General features: G+C 38.0%; 1 protein-coding gene across 1 annotated transcript in view; it reads left to right on the plus strand.

Moving 5' to 3' along the window:
• BRD10 (bromodomain containing 10) overlaps positions 1–8,953 on the plus strand; it is a 107,702-nt gene extending 98,749 nt beyond the window's left edge. Inside the window, exons 7-8 of the mRNA XM_068974240.1 lie at positions 3,430–3,620; positions 4,746–8,953. Coding sequence (XP_068830341.1) covers positions 3,430–3,620; positions 4,746–8,386 — 3,832 coding nt within the window. The 3' untranslated portion in view covers positions 8,387–8,953. The remainder of the gene's footprint in view (positions 1–3,429; positions 3,621–4,745) is intronic.
• The last annotated feature ends 10,873 nt before the right edge of the window (positions 8,954–19,826 follow it).

A 19,826-nucleotide genomic window follows, 5' to 3' on the forward strand; every position in this document is an offset into this window, starting at 1 on the left:
GAATATAGTTCACTGTGCTATACAGAAAAACAAAAAGGAAATACTTGTTTTGGACTTCCCTGGTGGTCCAGTGGTCAAAAATCCATCTGCCACTGTGGGGGACACAGGTTTGACCCCTGGTCCAGGAAAATTTCACTTGCTTTGAAACAGTGAAGCCCATGGGCCACAACTATTGAAGCCACCATGCTCTAGGCCCCATGTGTTGCGAGTACTGAAGCCTGCACACCCTAGAGCCCATGCTTCTCAACAAGAGAAGCCACTGCAATGAGAAGCCCCCACTCACAACTAGAGAAAGCCCAAGTGTGCCAACAAAGTCCCAACACAGCCAAAAATAAATAAATACTTTTTAAAAAAGAAAGAAATGCTTGGCTTAGATGGGATAATGATTGCTTTTTTACAGGATGTTGGATAAAGTTTCCTTGATGAGTTGGTGTTTGAAAAGAGACCTGAAGGAAATAGGGAAGAGAACCATGTGGATATCTAAGATACAGAAGCTCTAAGGTTGAAAGCATGTTTGACATTAATAGGAAATGCAAAGGGGTGAGAATAAGGAGAGCTGAGTGAATGAAGAGGAAAGTGGTAAGAGTCGAGAGTCAGAGAAATACAGAGAAAGGTAGCCAGATCATGTCTTTTCAGAGAAATACAGAGAAAGTTAGCCAGATCATGTCTTTTCCAGAGAAATACAGAGAAAGTTAGCCAGATCATGTCTGTTTCTGAATAGACGTAACTAGTAAGGAGATTCAATCAACAACAACAAAATCTCTAGACGTTTCTCCAAAGATACATAAATTGCCAATAAGCACTTAAAAAATGTACTCAATTTCATTCATTATTAGGGAAGTGGAAATCCAAACTACAGTGATATACCACATTATACTCATTAGGATGGCTATTAAAAAAAAAGCAGAAAATAATGTCTTTTCAGCAGAAGCAGGGCCTCAGAGGATGAGATGGTTAAATAGCATCACCAACTCGTGGACATGAATTTGAGCAAACTCTGGGAGATAGTGGAGGACAGAGGAGCCTGGCATGCTACAGTCCATAGGTAGCAAAGAGTTGGAAATAACTAAATGACTGAACAACAACACAGCCAGACCATATAGGAATTTAAGGAGTTTGGCTTTTACTCTGAGACAAGAAGCCTTTGAAGGGTTTTAAACAGAGGAATTACATGGCCTGACTTTTTTTAAAGTACTCCCTTCTGCCTGCTTGGTTGAGATTAGAGTGGGACAAAGATACAGGCAGGAAATCAGTTACACTTAGCAATAGTCTAGGTGAAAAATGATAGTGGCTTGGACGACAATAGTAGCAATGCAGACAGCAAAGAGTGGTTGAATTCTGGAAATATCTTGAAAGTAGGATTGGTAGAATTTCCTTAAGACTTGCATATGGAGTGTCAGAAAAAAATGAGGAGAAAAAGGTGGTGCCAATATTTCTATCTAAACAGCTAAAATAATGAAATTGCCATTAGTTGAGATGGAGGAAACAGAATTTTGGGGAGGGGATGGATTGAGGAGTTAGGATTTCAACATGTTATGTTTGATATCCCTTTCAGCCATCTAATTGGAGATACTGAATAAGCAGTTTAGTATATGAGTTGCAATTCAAGGGAGTAAACCAGACTAAAGGTATAAATTCGGGTGTTGTCAGGATATAGATTATACTTATGCTATGAAATAATATAAATCACCTAGTGTATGAGCACAGAGAGACTGAACCCTGGGACATTCCAGCATTTAGATGTGGAGATGGTAGGACTCAGCAGAAGAGACTGAGGAGGAGTATTCAGCAAGATAGGAGCATAACCAAGAGAAATAGTGATGTCTTAGAAACAGGTTAAAAAAAAAAAGAGGTTTCAAAAAGGAAACTGCTCATGATGAACTGAGGAAAATGAGAGTAAAAGTCTTAAAGGTCTTTTGAAGAGAATGAGGGGTGAGGAGTTTTTCTATAAAAGTAGAGCAGAGAAATAGGGCAGTACCTGGAAGGACAAGTTGGAGTCAAGAGAGTGCTTAAATTTTGTTTTTGTCCTTGTTTGTTTTTCTTCCTGGGAGAAATAACATGTTTGTATACTGGTGGAAATGATCAAATAGAGAGGCAGAAATGGATCAGACAATGGAAGGTACTTTGGAGATTCTTGACTAGTTGAGGGAGGATGCATAAGTTGGAGGGGTTAGCTTAGAGAATATGAGGAGGTTAGATGGAGAATATGAGTGCAGATGAAAGTCTTAAGTTGCAGACAAGGTGTGAGCATATGAAAGTTCTTGTCTGATTGCTTCTTCCATTTTCTGTCAAATAGAGAGCAAAGTCTTTAGCCAAGGTGAAAAGACGACTGAAAAGGGAGAAACTTTATACTACCCGCCTTTAGATAGTTCTAAAAGGAAATTAAATTTAGTTATCCTTTGATAATCCAGTCTATTATCTATTAGCTCTCATCTGCTCTGTAAAACCCTTAAGCAATCATTGAAACGTAAATAAATTGAAAGTAATTATTAACTAACATTTGTTAAGTATTTATGTGCCACACATAACTATGAGTTAAGTATCTTTGTATCTTTGTACACATACGTAAACTGATGCTTAGAAAGTTTAAGGAACTTGTCTGAAGTCTTACAACTGTTAAGTGACAGAGGTGAGATTTAAACTCCGGTATGCACAGATAGGGATTTGTAGCAAAAGTAAATTAGAGAATGTATGTTCAGATTTTTTTAAACCAGCAAAATAAAGATTAAAATAGAACAGAGAAACTCAATTGAAAGCGAATGAATAATAAAGGATTTCTAAAATACCATGCAATCACTTGGAAATGTTTCTATCTCTTGCAGTCTCATAGAAACATAAGTACTATGTTTTTATGTGAAAAGGATCACTTTTCAGCTTTGTGAAAAATCACTTTCCAGCTTTGTTTCCCTATACTTAATTTTAAAAAAAAATTCTAATGAGACCCAAGGTTTAGATAGGATTGCTTTCAGTATTAAATGAAGGATTATTTTTGTTTATTACTCTTTGTAGGAGTCAAAAATAATAAATTTTGTTTCTTAGAATTTTTTGATTAACACTTTTAAGTGACCTTTTAAATAGTATTATAATCAATTTTAAGACTATCTCAAGTCTATTTCTGTCAGTGCAGCTAGAAAACAAAAGTTAATCTTTTTCACATTTTCACACTTAATAGGTCTCCCAGTAGCCTTTAAAATGATAGTGGGTGGTATGTGCAAATACTTTACAGATACAATCTTTAAGCTTCCTATGCCTACACCCTGTGTAGTGTCTTCTTGAACAATCATCATTGGCATCTTACACACACTTGATTAAAATATAGGTTTAGTGACTTAATTGAAAATACTGAAATAAATAGTTTGAAATGTTGAGTTACTTTAGCTTCCAAGAGATTAACACATATGTATTTTTATGCTGAATATTTTATTTCAGGAGTCGCCTAAAGAAAGACTATGATGATTTTAGAAGACAGCCTGATCATGATAAATTTGCTAGAGAACTGTGGACTAGTGAAGAAGGTGAAGGAGATCCTGGAAGAGAAACCTCTAAAGTAGAAATCAGTAGCAAGTCTATAGACACCACAGAACCTCTAGATATCCTGGAGAAGGATCATTTTGATTCAGGTGGGCATTCAAACTTTCTTTAAATCAACACTACAAGCACAAAGAGAAATTTTAGTATCTTTTGTGGAGATAGAAGATAGTCTGGTTAATGAGGTTTATTGATTGGGGAAATCTATTATGTTTGAAGGTGTGTTAATATCTTATTAAAGGTTCTTTGGAGTCATTATTACTGTTCTGGGAGTTTCTGGAACCAGTACCTGACTCCAAACTAGGCATGTTATTGCTCAGTACAGACCACACATCGTTAATATACAATCCCTTCGAAATAGGTGTATCCTCTTCCTTTTATTGTTTTTATTTTTGAAACAGTATATCTGATGTTTGCTTAAATGGAACTTGGCAAGTCCCTAATAATTGTGAAGAGTTTTTTGTTTTTGTTTTTTATGTTGATGACCTAATGTGACTAGAATGGACACCTCATTCTTATAAGGAGGCTGGATAAGATTATCTTTAATTCCTTTCAGTTTGTCAGATTATATTATTCTATAAATCCAGTTAAATAACTTTCCTTAGTTATCTGATAGGTATGAAAATTTGTGCTTAGAAATGTATTAACCTATTACATTTCATGTCTTTGGTGAATTGAAAAGGTGTAACTTCTCATCAGCCCAGTTTAACCAGATATGAACATAAATTTTTTACTGTAGGAATAATTGAACAGCAGAAAAAAACTGAATGTTTTTTATTCTTTACAGTCTCTCTCTAAAAAGAAAAAAAAATAGGGAGAAACATCTCTCTTTGATATGAAGATTTCTCTGTCTAGAAGAAGAAAAGTAATCTAGTAGAGTACTAGTCTACTCTAAATTCTGAGCCCTAATTGCTGGCTTGAGTATCTCAAGTTGTAAAGTTTCCTTTTACACTTGCATTGGCAGCAGAATCTGACCAAAAATAATTTTCTCACTAATAATATGTTGTTCTTGGGAATGGTTACAACATCAGGATAACCATGTCAATGGTCTCCTTACCTTAATTTCCATCAGTGGTACTGAGACTTTTGAATCACACTACAGTTTTTCTAATAAATTGCTGGATCAGAGATTGACTTTCTGTTTTTATAATTGATCTTATCATTGCTATTCAGTTGTTGTTTTATATAAACAAAACGCTTGTTTTTATCATTTTCAGATGATATGAAATTGTCAGAAATAGATTTTCCTATGGCCAGAAGTAAGTTGTTGAAAAAGGAATTGCCTTCTAAAGATGTACTGAAGACACTGCCTAAAACACTTAAACGACAGTCCAAGCAAATTAGTTACCTGGATGATAGCACAAAAGAGCTTTCCCCAAGGAAGAAAGCAAAGTTAAGCACAAATGAGACAGTGGTTGAGAATGCAGAAGGTGATGTGCAGATGGACTGTTTGAATGAATCAAAGCATACAGAGCCACTGTGTCCAGAGTCGTTTGCCTCATTGGATTCAACACCAGTGTCTACTCTCCAGAAAGGGACCAAACCTATTCAGGCCTTGCTTGCAAAGAATATTGGGAACAAAGTGACCTTAACAAATCAACTGCCCCCTTCCACAGGTAGAAGTGCCCCTGCTGTGGAAAAACCAGTGATATCTCCTCCAGAAGCAAGCCCCATAAAGCCAGCATTGACCTGCCACACCAGTACAAAAGGTCCTTTACAGATGGTATACAAAATGCCCTGTGGTCAGTGGTTGCCCATAGATCTTCATAACAGCTCTGTAAAGATTCAGATGCAACCTATGCTAGATCCTAAATCAGGAGAAAAAGTTATGCAACAGGTTCTCATTCTGCCTAAGAATTTTGTGATTCACCACAAGGAAGGGAAAGCAGTTGCAAAAGAAATACCACCACTTCAACAAAAAGGTACAGAACAACATGGTTCACCTTTCCCACAGACAGCAAATGTAAACTCTTCTTTACCATCAGTTCTTGTCAACCCAACAGGAACTGTTTCTACACAACTACCTAATACAGCTCTCAACAAGACAGTTATCCCTTCATCAAATGTGAGTAGTGCTAGACCACAGTCTTTGACACCTGTAACCTCCATAAGTAATTTGCTAGCACCACCAGTTAAGACTAGCCAGAGTGAGGCAGGAAAAGTCAAGAACACAGTTTCAGCTGCTGCATTCCCGCAGCCCATTGCTTCACCCACCATTTCCTCAATAGTTCAGCCTCAGTTATCAGCAACAACACTAAATGGATCTACAAATTCCGGTAGTTCCCTCAACTGTTTTGCACAACAAACTGCTGATTCTTCTGAAGCAAAGCAAGAACTGAAAACTGTGTGTATAAGAGATTCACAGTCAATTCTTGTTAGGACACGAGGTGGAAACACTGGAGTTGTAAAAGTACAGACCAATCCAGATCAGAATTCACCCAACAGTTTATCTTCAAGTTCAGTTTTTACTATTGCTCCTCAGCTTCAGGCATTTCTGGTACCAAAATCAACAACTTCATCATCATCTGCTTTTTCGTCAGTGGCTGGAACAACTGCTACATCTAGTCTCCCATCTTTTGGCCAAGCACCTACTTCTGTTTCCATTCCAGCTGGCTTTAATCCATCCACAGGGAAAAATCTTAAATTTACATTAAGCCAACCTTCCTGCAGTGGTAATTTGGGCCATATGATAGATAAAACTTCACCCATGCCCTCCTCTCCCTTAAAGTCCTCTGTTTCTTCTAGCCCTCTATTATCATCAACAGCAAATAGTTCGGTAAGTGTAATTAACGTATCAACAGGAAATTTTGGACAAACCAGTTCAAATGTTGTTCGTACACCAGCTAAACATCAACAAGTAGATTATGTCACAAAAAGTTACCCTGTTACAAGATCAGAAGCAACAGCAGCAGCAAATGGAGATACTATCAGTGGGACTCCAGTGCAGAAACTTATGCTGGTGTCAGCTCCATCTGTTCTTTCTTCTGGCAGTGGAACTTCGATTAATGTGGCACCAGCACCAACATCTCCAGGTGTTTCTGCCCAGAAATTAGTTTTTATAAATGCTGCAATTCCCAGTGGCACTTCAACCCCAGCTATTGTAGCAGAACCATTAAAACAAGCTCTTCCTTCTCCATTGAGTAAAACATATGTTAAGTCTCCAGAACAGCCCCAGATAGTACTAATTCCATCTACAGTGGGAACACCAATAAAAATAAATTCATCGCCAACTGTGTCTCAGATAAAAGATGTGAAAATTGGGCTAAACATAGGCCAAGCAATTGTTAATACTTCAGGCAGTGTGCCAGCTCTACCGTCAATTAACATACTGCAAAATGTAACCTCAAAAGGAGAAGAAAAAAGTAGCAAGGGCTATGTTTTACCATTGTCAACAAGTGGCAGTTCAATTCCAGTAAGCTCAAATTTTATGAGTCAAAATATTACTCCTGTTAATGAATCAGTGGTTTCTGCTTCAAGAACAGTAAACATGTTTTCAGGAACAGGAGCAAATGTATCTTTGGGTTCTGTTTCAGTGACCTCAACCTCTGCCTCAGTTGGGACACGACCTCCTGTTTTAGTCAGTGGAAATGATACCTCTTCAAGAATTATGCCTAGTTTGTCAAACAGACTTTGCACGTCAAATCTCGGAAACACTGTGGCTATATCAACTGTGAAAACAGGACATCTTGCATCATCTGTTCTGATTTCAACTACACAACCAACAGTGTCTCCGAAATGTCTAACATCAGCTTTGCAAATCCCTGTTACTGTTGCTTTGCCTACACCTGTGACTGTGTCCCCTAAAATAATCAACACAGTTGCACAAGCAGCAACAGTACCAGGAGCCACACGTTCTGTATCTCTTTCTAAAAGACAATCTCGGACTTCGGTCCAGATTCAGTCACCAGGGGTTTCAACTACAGTGCCAACAAATATAAACACAAATAAACCTCAAACTGAATTGCCATCCCTTTCACCAAATCCAGGTAAAATAATTAACATTTCCAATTTTGCTTCTCTCCCAAACCAGCAAATGTCCCCTGCTTTCTTAAAACCAACCCCTAGTTACAGTCCTACTCCAGGTGTCACTGCCATTCACACTGCTACAGCACCATCAAATGTAACTAGTATAATAGGGAGTCAGCTCAGTGAACCTTGTATCCAGCAAAAAATAGTCATCAATACCAGTACACCTTTGGCACCTGGTACTCAGATCATGATTAATGGAGCCCGGTTTATTGTTCCACCACAAGGTCTTGGAGCTGGCAGCCATGTTCTTCTTATATCTGCTAATCCAAAATATGGACCTCCCTTAGTTCTTAGTAGTGGCCAAGGCGCTCAGCCTACACCAGTAGATAACCTGGCCCAGAAGATCACACTAGCATCAAATAATTCTTTAAGTGGGCAACCTGTAAAACATTGTCTTAAAAGCTCTACAAAAATTGTAAACTCTCTTGGGAATGCAAATTCTCTATCCACAGTACCTGCAGCACCACAAATCATAAACCCAACTGCTAAAGTTTCTGTTCCACCTCCTGTACCAACAGTGTCACTGACTTCAGTAATTAAGTCTCCTCCAGCAACTCTTTTGGCTAAGACATCTTTGGTTTCTGCCATTTGTTCTAGTAATCCTCCACTGCCAAGTAACACTTCAGTATTTCATTTGGACACATCAGTCAAAAAACTATTGGTCAGCCCAGAAGGAGCCATTTTGAATACCATAAATACTCCAGCATCTAAGGTTCCTTCAGTCTCTCCATCACTCTCTCAGATTGTATCTGCCAGTCGAAATCCTGCCTCTGTCTTCCCTGCTCTTCAGTCATCTGGCTTAGAGAAGCCTGACACAGCTGCATCTTGAATTTAGACTAAACGAGCCAGTTTTTAAATAATGGGGCATTGTTTTGACTCCCATAAAGATTTTAACTGTTTATTATACTGTTGAAAACATACTATACATAGTTTGTGTGTGTGTTAATGTATCTTTTCATTAGCTTGCAACAAGGCTTTGATTTTCTTGGGGAGGAAAAAATCTGTTCCATTTCGCTCATTGGTATGAGTATGTTTTCAAAGGTTATTTGTTTAAAATAGACAGGATTTACCTGTCTGTATGACATTGAACAGTCAAGTTTGACTAGTTTGGAATAAGCTAGGGTTTTGCACACTTGCATCGACATGTTTCTTGAATTTGGACTGTTGCAGCGTGTATCTCTGATACAATATTCTGTGTCTTTAGTGGAATAATATTTTTGTTTCTGTAAAAAAATAGATATATATATATTTATGCATTGTGAAAATGCAGTCCATTGTGTAAAATTGTACATATCCCTAAATCCTTAACAACCTGTACTAAACTATATGTACAAAGAACTATGCTGTCTTATTTATGTTTTGTTTACATAATGTATAGTTTTTTAAGTATTTTAGTAATTTTGGACCAGTGAACTGTTAGCATCAATGCAGAAGAATCTGCATGTAATAAACTGAGTTGCTGTATTTCCTTTGTTTGAATACCATTTTTGAAGTGCGTTCTTGTTCTGTTGAAAGATAACGTGATATAAAATGAGGACAGATCTTTACGAAAAGGAATTTTAAGCTAGGAAATTTGAATCACTAACAGCATTTTTACAAGGCTTTACAATTTACAAACTTTGTTTCCACATATCTCATTTGACTTCCACAGTAATCTTGAAAGTTTAAGTGGTGTGTCCTAGGTCACTCAGCTAGTGGATGGTATGTGCTGTGCTAAGTTGCTTCAGTCATGTCCAACTCTTTGCGACCCCATGGACTTAAGACCTCCAGGCTCCTCTGTCCATGGAATTCTCCAGGCAAAAACACTGAGTGGGTTGCCATTTCCTTCTTCAAGTGGATGTTATATTCAGTATTTGAACCTAATGCTTTAAATCCTTTTTGTATAACTTTACATGACTTCTGCTTTAAAATTTCACTCTGGATTTCATTGTTTTAACTTTTTTTTTCTTAATCCATCACCAAATTCTACATTGATCAGAGTAAGTAATCTTAAGCCAAATATGTTTTTTCAACTTTTTAAATAATTTTAGATTCAGAAGTTGCAATGATAATACGAGAAGTTTCAGGTACCCTTCATCTAATTTCCCCCAATACATTTATTGAGGGGTTGGTTCATAGTGATTTTCCAAAATGATATTTAAAAGCATTAATTTTTTTTAGTTTAAAATGATGAATGTGAGCACCTTTTTAAATTATTTATGAATACTCTCCTTTTTTGCATATTTTTCAGTACAGAGCAGTTACTTAAATTTCATGGTAAAGCAGTGTTTATGGGTCAGCTTACTCTTGGGGTTTAACGTTATGGTATTTCAGATTTGTCTCATCTTAAATAAAAGGTAGATTTTATACTTAATGTTTGTATCCATTATCTTATTTGGGATAATGATTGTATACTCATCCACATTCCATTTGTGGTGATATTATTAAACCTCATCACCTGGAGTTGATAGTCCAAGGTTGAAAATAGTACGGAAGAGTAGGCCTGAAGACTTCTTTTGAAACTACATTGAAATTTATTAGTTACCAAAATGAAGAGGGCAGTGAGAATATTCCTGGAAAGTTCTTAAAGTCTCTCAAAAGCCTGTATTCATACTTACAGGCAGTAACTTTGCTAATCATGTCTATGTTGTACTCTAGTCACCTTCCCCATTTCCTTGTCAGTTTAGAAACTGGTTGGATTTCAGGGAGAAGTGGGTGATACTTGAATACACTGCATTGATTTACCTACTCAACTTTTTAAATCTAAAACAGTTCATCTTTTGTCTGAGAAGAATTCTGTAGATCACTTCCAGAAACTACTTAAATTACTTGTGACTCATTTTATTCCCAGTGAAGGCTCTCACTTATTAACCACTAATACTTTTCTGACTCCTAAATCAAAATCTTAATATGACTGTCAAAGCTCTGTGTAGTATGGTGAACCTTTAAGTCCCTCCTCCCTACTTAGGGATCTTCAGTCTGTGCCTGCTTCACTCTCCAGCTTCATTTTAATTGACCCTCCTCCTTGCTTTCTGTACTATAGTTTTCTTTTAGTTCCTAGAAAGTTCAAGACTTCATGGTCTTCCCAGATGTTCTCTTTGACTTAATGTTTCATTATATATGCTCTCATTTATCTCCTTATGCCAGCCAGCATCATGTTATTGCAGTCACTCAGATTGAGGTTATAGAGTGAGAAGTACTTGGAACTCCTTCAAAGCTGTAATAAGATTATTTGTATGCAATTATTTAAGGCCTGTCTTCCTTAAAAAGAGAGAGACCTTGTTAGTCTTCATCATTGTCACCCCAGCAGTTGTCACACGGTAGGTATTCAATATGCATTTGTTGAACAAATGAGGAATCTAGTTAGCTTATACTATTTAAGGTCTAGTTTACTTTTTGAAAAGTAATACCCCATTTTTACTAAAAATGTGGTGAAATTAATGGATTTATATAATCAAAAAGTCCAATTCTTTTTCCTCTGCCTCCAGTTTGGTAAGTTGTGGATTTCTGGAATCTTGGCCAAAGAGTTCAAAGTCAAATTCCCCAGTTCTTTGTGTTCAGTGTTATCATTTAGTATTCTTTAAAGGTCATCCATTAAAGTGTCCATGTAAAGGAAGAAAAATCGCCACAATGCTACCTGCAGGACTTCATGATCCTAAGAGTATGTTTCCACATTTAGTATAGAATTAATAAGCCATTTGGATGTCAGTGTTCAGTATCATTTTAAATGCTAAGTTAAAACATGCTGAAATAACATTCCTCTTTCTCATGTATTAGCTCTTTTCTCTCATTCCTTATGACTTTTCCTACCAAAAAATTTTCCTTTGTGATTTAGTATATATATAAAATACTAAGTGGCTGTTTAGATCTCTGTTTTCATTCCAGGGCTCTAATTTTATAGGTGTGTTTAATACATAATTGACATCAATAGTTTTATGATCAAAGCAGTGATGGCTATAACATACACTAAGATAAATGAAAATGTTTACGATCTAATTTGTCATTGACATAGAGTGAATTAAGATATAGTTAATATTAAAAGCTTGAGAAGGTGGCAGGATCTGAAAGTGATCTAAAAAATATGATGGGGAGTTTAGTTATTAAAAATTATACTGTTCTGTAATACAGAAATGATGTACAACTTACCTTTTTTCCAGAAGTTGTTTTGCCATCACTTGAACCTGAAGCCTCATTGTTGCTATTAGGCTGTCATCTGCCCCAGGTATTTTTCCTCATTTTGTCAAAAAGCATTTATATATATCATGGTGCTTGATGCTTGGTTGTTTACTAACAAGAAAGCTGAAGGGGATGGTATGGTTCAAGTTCTTATAATTTAACTTGGAGACAGACTCTGAAAATCTATAATTAAATCTATAGTTAAAAATAATATATGAAGTGCTAGAGAGCCGAAACTATATGTGTTCTTATGTATAATATTGTTTTGATGGGGGCGGTGTTAAGTCTTCATTGAGGCATGCAGGCTCTTAGTGGCAGCATGCAGGATCTCGTTCCCTGACCAGGGATTGAACCAGGCCCCCTGCATTGGGAACATGGAGTCTTAACTACTGGACCATTAGGGAAGTCCTTTTAATATCATTCTTAATATATATAGTTATCAACATAAGTTGAAGGCATAATTTTCAATGTAAAATCAAATCTGAAGAGTTGTATAAACTCATTTACACGTTTATTGAGAACCATATAACAGAAAAGAGGCTGTAGTAACAACATAGATAAGTTTCCATCCCTGTCCTACAAAAAGCAAAAGAATATAACAAAAGTTAATGTCAGAGTAATAAAGAGCTAAGAGTTTAGTAGGGAGCTGCCAGAGGTTTTATACACAAGGTGGTTGTATTGAGATAAAAGAGTATGTTTAGAATTCAAGACACAGAAAATCACGAGGAAGTTAACACTACTGTATATTTGAAAGTGCCTAAGAGAGTAGATCTGAAAAGTTCTCACCACAAGAAGAAAAAATCATAACTGTATAGTGAATGTTAACTTGATGTGGTTATATGTCAATTGTACTTCAATTTTTAAAAAGGAAAAGTGCAAGGAACATGGAACAGAACCTTTGGGTTTGAATAGAATAATACAGGTTAAGAGGATTAATGAAGAAGGATTAAAAATTAACGTGTTGGGTGAAAGAGGGCTGAAAAATATGCTGAAAGTAATTAGGAAGCTAAGGAAGCTTTGAAAGCAAAAGTAATGTGAGTGAAGATAGTTAAATTACCATTCATGATTCCTGTGAGATTTAGGTGAGATAATGCCTGCCACATAGTAAATGTTAATAAATTTGGAAAACCCAGCAGTGGCCACAGGACTGGAAAAGTTCAGTTTTCATTCTAATCCCCAAGAAAGGCAATGTCAAAGAATGTCCAAACTACCACACAATTGCACTCATCTTCACATGCCAGCAAAGTAATGCTAAAAATTCTCCAAGCCACGTTCCAATAGTACGTGAACATGAACTTCCAGATGTTCAAGCTGTTTGAGAAAAGGCAGAGGAACCAGATATCAAATTGCCAACATCATTGGATCATCAAAAAAAGCAAGAGTTCCAGAAAAACATGTACTTCTGCTTTATTGACTATGCCAAAGACTTTGTGGATCAAAAACAAACTGTGGAAAATTCTTAAAGAGAATTGGGGAATTCAAGATGGAAATTGGGAATTCCAGACTACCTTACCTGCCTCCTGAGAAATCTATGTGGGTCAACAAGCAAGTTAGAATTAGACATGGAACAGCAGACTGGTTCCAAATTGGGAAAGGAGTACGTCAAGGCTGTATATTGTCACCCTGCTTATTTAACTTACATGCAGAGTACATCACTGTGAAATGCTGGACTGGGTGAAGCACAAGCTGGAATCAAGATTGCAGGGAGAAATATCAATAACCTCAGATACACAGATAACACCACCCTTTTGGCAGAAAGCGAAGCACTAAAGAGCCTCTTGATGAAAGTGAAAGAGGAGAATGAAAAATTTGGCTTAAAACTCAACATTCAGGAAAACTAAGATCATGGCATCTGGTCCCATCACTTCATGGCAAATAGATGGGGAAACAATGACAGGCTTTATTTTCTTGGGCTCCAAAATCACTGCAGATGGTGACTGCAGCCATGAAATTAAAAGACACTTGCTCCTTGGAAGAAAAGCTATGACCAACCTAGTCAGCATATTAAAAGGCAGAGACGTTACTTTGCCGACAAAGATTCATATGGTCAAAGCTATAGTTTTTCTAGTAGTCATGTGTGGATGTGAGAGTTAGAAAGCTGAGTGCTGAAGAATTCATGCTTTTGAAGTGTGGTGTTGGAGAAGACTCTTGAGAGTCCTTTGGACTGCAAGAAGATCAAACCAGTCAGTCCTAAAGAAAATCAGTCCTAAATATTCATTGAAAGGACTGATGCTGAAGCTGAAACTCCAAACTTTGGCCACCTGATGCGAAGAACTGACTCATTGGAAAAGACCCTGCTGCTTGGAAAGATTGAAGGCAGGAGGAGAAGGGGATGGCAGAGGAGGAGATGGTTGGGTGGTATCATGGACTCTACGGACATAAGTTTGAGCAAGCTCAAGGAGTTGGTGATGGACAAGGAAGCCTGGCATGCTGCAGTCCATGGTGTCGCAAAGAGTCAGACACGGCTGAGCAACAGCTGAGAGAGAGGAAGACCGATTGACTACTAGGTGAGTTGAGCAGGTGATGTGAGGACCTGATAGCTCCCAGTAATGGTAGCAAAAGAGTGAATGTGAACGTGAAGTCACTCAGTCGTGTCTGACTCTTTGCAACCCCGTGGACTGTAGCCCACCAGGCTCCTCCGTCCATGGGATTCTCCAGGCAAGAATACTGGAGTGGGTTGCCATTTCCTTCTCCAGGGGATCTTCCTGACCCAGGGATCGAACCCAGGTCTCCCGCACTGTGGGCGGACGCTTTAACCTGTTCAGGGTGAGAGCTTAACCTTCCATCTTCCTTGGGGGCCTGATGATTCAGAATCTCCTGATACTCTTCTATCTCTGTCCAGGGATACATGTGGAACAATGTGGGCAACTTAGGAAAAGCTGGATTTAAACTGCTCCAGCCAGTTTTGTCTGTTTTGATTATTTTATCTTCTTAGCTCAGTAACTGCCAGACAACTTCCTTTTTTTTTTTTTTAACTTTTTATTTTGTTTTGAGTTATAACCGGTTAACAATGTGGTAATAGTTTCAGGTGAACAGCAAAGCCATACAAAGTCATATGTATCCATTCTCCCCCAAGACCCCGCTCCCATCCAGGCCCCACATAACATTGAACAGAGTTCCATTATATGTGGAATCTAAAATGATACAAATGAACGTACAAAATAGGAAGAGACTCACAGACTTAGAGAAGGAACTTATGGTTGCTGGTGGGAGGGTTGGAGAGGGAAGGATAGTTAGGAAGTTTGGGATGGACTTGTACCTTCAGCTGCTAAACAAGTTTTTTGAGCTTTTTTTCTCATGGGAGACAATCCAGCTTTGATAAAAGGAAGTGCTTCTTTCCAGCTCTTTCTCAAGGCCATACTTTCTAGGGATTATCCTTCTGATGTATATGACTAATATTTTTGTGGACTTTGGGACATTTCTCAATTTATATGCAGTAAATTCTCTCGATTATTTTCTGCAAATTTGTGTCACACATTCTTAATTCTTAACATAGTTCAGACACTATTTGAAGTTTTAGCTGAAGTTTTTGGACCTCACTTTCAAACTGTTTTCAGACTGCAAAGACTTTGTCTACTTTGGAGAGCATTCATTTGAACTGTAAGTGATTTGTTTACTTAATTTTCTTCACTTTTAAAATAGTCATAGGTTTTTCTTCAAACCTTTTTAAGGAAACATTTGTCAGAGTCAGTGGATTCCTTTAAACTGACTTCTGATTGACAGTCCAGAGAGTTCTCAAGTTTCTGCCTTTCTCTTTATCTAATTTCAAGTTGCCATCAATGATGTAATCTCTAGAGAAATCAGGCAAACTTACTGTCTTTAGTGCACTTGCAGAGATTTTAATGGGCCCTCTTTACCGTGGAAAGCCTCTTTCCTTTGTGTTTTCAAGTTGCCAAGCATTTTTTCCTGTTCTTTTATTTTCCACTCTTCCTCCATCTCACCCATAGCTTCTTGGGATAGCAGTTTTAGGCTTTCTTTAAAATAAGTATTTTCAAACCATCCATGATCTCCCTTTGAAGTTGTTCTGTGTCCTTCTGAAATGCTTTTAATATGCTCTGGGACAGTCGCTTGAGATTAAGGGATTTTGAAGCAACTTTTAAGTGACCTGGGTCTCCTGCATTGCAGGCAGATTCTTTACCGTCTGAGCTACCAGGGAAGCCCTTAAGTGACTGTCCTTAAAATCAAGCCATGGAATGAGAGTTTAGGGGGCTCACTTTTGTTCTTTTGGGAGAAGATCTACAATGTTCTCAAATGACGAGTGGACCTGTCCAGATATTTATAAGTACTACCAAACTCTGTGTGTGTAATTTCAGAGAACTGGTCTCTACTGGAGGTGACTTGAGCACTTCATTGGTTTGTGTAATCAGTCTGGTCTTTTCACTGACTAACGAGCTAAAAGTCTTTTGGCTAGCTTTTTTTTCATCTTTATAGTATAATCTCCTCAGGAAACCCATGGAGACTTGCACCTTGTCTCAAAAATGAGAAAACAGCTTCTGAGGGCTGGTGCAGGGTGAGTGGATGAGGGAAGAGCAGAACTGTCTAACTTTGCTCTGCTCACTGCACAAATAGTGATACTATCTGTCCAGTGCATTTGGATAAGTGGAAAACACTGATTGCAGCCAGAGGAGGTCACCCATGAGCTCTGACTACTCTAATCTTAACCCAGTTCTGCAGGAAGCCTCTGAGATCAAAGCAGCTCCATGCCATTATGTATTCTCTGCACATGAGCTGGACAGGCATAATGGTAGGGCACACTGCAGTAGAGGATCATGCCCACAGCCCAGGGTGAGGCTCATTCTCTTGAATTATAATTGTGTTCAACAGGGTGGAAGCCTAATCCTGGTTGCAAAGATCACAGAGACCTCTCTCCCCTGGAAGCTTCTGGTTTGTGTTTGGTCAGTTCATGTGGGCAGGGGCAGAGCCCTGAAGGTCCTCAAAAAGGTATTAAGTAACAGCCTTGGGTTTCAGTATCAAATTTGGCAATGTGTTAACAGTTCATGGATTTTCTTTGGGGCCAATTTACCCCCATTTAATCAAAGCATTCCTAGATGGGGGAAGCTTTCCTCCAGTAATGACTCAGTGACCCAGGCTCCTCCCATGTGACTCTGCTATCTTCAACTCATGGCTCCCAGAGTTGTCAGCTGATCTCCAGTCCAGAGATTCATTTTCAAAAGTGTAGCTGCCTCTGTGAAGGAAGCAGTTTCTTCTTTTGACTGGCACTTTCTATTCCTTTAAATGGAATCTCACTCTTCTAGCCTCTCTCTGGCAAACAGTGAAGCTTGTCCATCGCCTGGAACACTACCTTGAAGAATGCTGTGAACAGAGCCTTTGTCCATGAGGAAAAGAGAGAACTCAATGAATGATGGTCTGGGGATCTTGAAGGAGTCCAGGGCTCAAGCCATAGGTTCTTTTTTATTATTATTATTCTTTGCCAAGTTGTGGTGCAGGGTGTAGGTAATAGTAGTGGCCAGTGAGTGGCGATGAAGTCTCTGCAGAAGATAGAACATTTGTGGGAAGGTGAGGTCAGGGGTGACTTTAGCCCAGAGTAGGGAGTGAGCAGCCAAAGAAGTTTGAGGAGGTCATGTGCACAGTGGGTAGGGGGATGGGGTTGCTGATCACTGAACTAAGGTTGTCAGAGCCCAGTTGTGATAAAGAGGACATTTGAACAGTAGGTTCCATAGGAGTTCTATGTCAGGGGGAGGCAGACAGTTAGAAGCTTGGGCACAGGGTTTGGACACCTGAGCAGGATAAGGAGGGTTCCAGTTAGGGAGCTGGTTGGTGGTAGTCCACAGCAAGATGTCAGGATCTGAGCAGACTGGACGGCATCTCTTGAGGGGGCATGGAATGGCATGGCAGATTGATGGTAGAATGCTTACATGCTAAGGTGATTAATGCAATAAGTTGGTAATTTGAGATTAACAGAAGTCACTATCCAACTAGCGGGGTAAATGGCTTTGAAAATATGAAAAGAGTTTAGAATGAAAAAGGTTACATCTAAAACTTTGTAGTTGATTTAGAATTGGAGTTATCAGTGTGAACCCATGATTTTATATATATATATATATATATAATATATGTAGTGTAAATGTGCTCACTTTTTTAATTGATTTTTTTGTTGTTTTAAGAGTTCTTTATATAAACCACATACAAGTCCCTTATCAGTTATATCATTTGCAGATATTTTCTCCCAGTGCTGTGTCTTCTCTTTTTTGATTGTTTCCATCATTTGAAGCACGATGCTTTTCATTTTGATGAATTCCATTTACCAACATCACTTGTGGTTTCCTATCATATCTAAGAGACCATTACCAAATCTAACTTTGCAAAAATTTATTCTTTTTCTCCTAAGAAAAACAAGAAGTCTTAACTAAAGAGTAGTCTTAACTCTTATACTTAGCTCTATGAATTTTTTTATTAGCTAATTTTTATAATGATGTGAGATAGGACTCCAACGTTATTCTTTTGTCAAAACAATTTTTTGACATTCCTACTGGGACTTTATTAATAGCAGGAAGATTGTTTACAGCAGGGGTGGAAGTCTGAGACTTACAGTAAGTCTCAGACCCCTACCCCTACCATCAGTGACACACAATGATAAGCAGTTGTGGTTGGGCACAGGGATACAGGTTCTTCTGTAGAAGTGGAGGACTGACGCTCAGACAGATGAGGATTAGGAGCTAGCCAAATCCTAATTAAGTTTTCCTTCTCAGAATATATTTGTTTGAAAAGGGGAGAGAGGGTTTATTTTAAGTGGTAAGACTGGACAGAATCAGGAAAGATGGGATGTCTTTTAGTACTTTGTGGAATGATGTGTTTTTTTTCAGTGTGTGTACTAAATATCTTGACTCAGTGTCCCCCCGCCCCATGCAAGCTTGTCTTCAGTGAAAATGATGCAGTTTTGCCACACTGGCATTTCCACGGACACAAGATGGTGGTAGGTGGTTTACTGACTCAGCATTAGACACATAGTCGCAGAGTGAGAAAGTCGTCTCTTTCTCTTACAAGCCTTCTAATTATGTCAATTCTTGCCAATCTTCCTCTTTAATAATGAGGGCAGGTCTCAAGTTGACGGCCTGCTGTGATCATCAGTATCTTTCTAGGTTCCAATGAAAGTAATTTGCTTTCATTATCTTCTTTTTTATCTTTATTCCCTACTTACAAAAAGTGATACTGATTTTCCATTTAGAGTGGTGATATAAGTTAAGCCAAAAAACTTTAAATGAGCTTGATCAGAAGAAAAACATTAGACAGATAATAATATGTAGATGTCACATAAATTGCAATGTTGCTATACAAATAAAGACACCATTCCAGAATTTCTGATCCTTTATGATTTCTTCTGTATGTTCTTTTGAGAGGAATTTGGGAACCCAAACAATCTAAATTGCCTTTGGGACATTGAAGGCAAGGTATCAGCCAAACTAGCGTAGCTTTTACTTAAGTCCTTACACCACCTTTTGATTTAACAGGAAATCCTTGTCATTAATTATGATAGCATTGAGCATTGAAGTGAAATGTAATTAGAACTGCACGAACTGTATTACTAAAAATACAGGATCTCTGCAGTGTGTTATTTTTGCACCATGGAATTGTAGAACACAAAGAGACATGACTGATTCCTAATCAGATGAATCTGACTGTAATTTGTTAGGTCATTCAGCTCTTGATCTTAAACCTGTAAAGGTATCATTTTGAGTACTCCATAACACAGACTAACCTGCAACTGTTCTGTTAGAGTTCATGTTGGTCAAGAGGCTGCTTCTTCAAAAATCAGAATAGTAGTTTTTAGCCACATTTTTAACTTAAATCCAGTGGTCCCAGAACACACACTTGAATGCTCTCCCTCAGAAAATAACATTGTAGATGTATTATTACTGGCACAGATAGTATCAATCCATTACAATGTTTATTGACAAAGCTTTACCCATTTTAATATTTCTCATCATTTCCTCAATCAGTTGCCCTACAAAGAATTTGACACTCAGCTTATTAGTAGAGATGATCATATACACTGTTTCTACAGGATTCTGAAGCAGAGCATTGCATGTCCACATCAAATTCAAGCAAAAGCATGCGGGAAATCATTTCAGCACCTCTCAAGGCCTCGCTGGCTC

The sequence above is a fragment of the Capricornis sumatraensis genome, chromosome 6, assembly GCF_032405125.1.
Source record: "Capricornis sumatraensis isolate serow.1 chromosome 6, serow.2, whole genome shotgun sequence".
Classification (NCBI taxonomy): domain Eukaryota; kingdom Metazoa; phylum Chordata; class Mammalia; order Artiodactyla; family Bovidae; genus Capricornis; species Capricornis sumatraensis.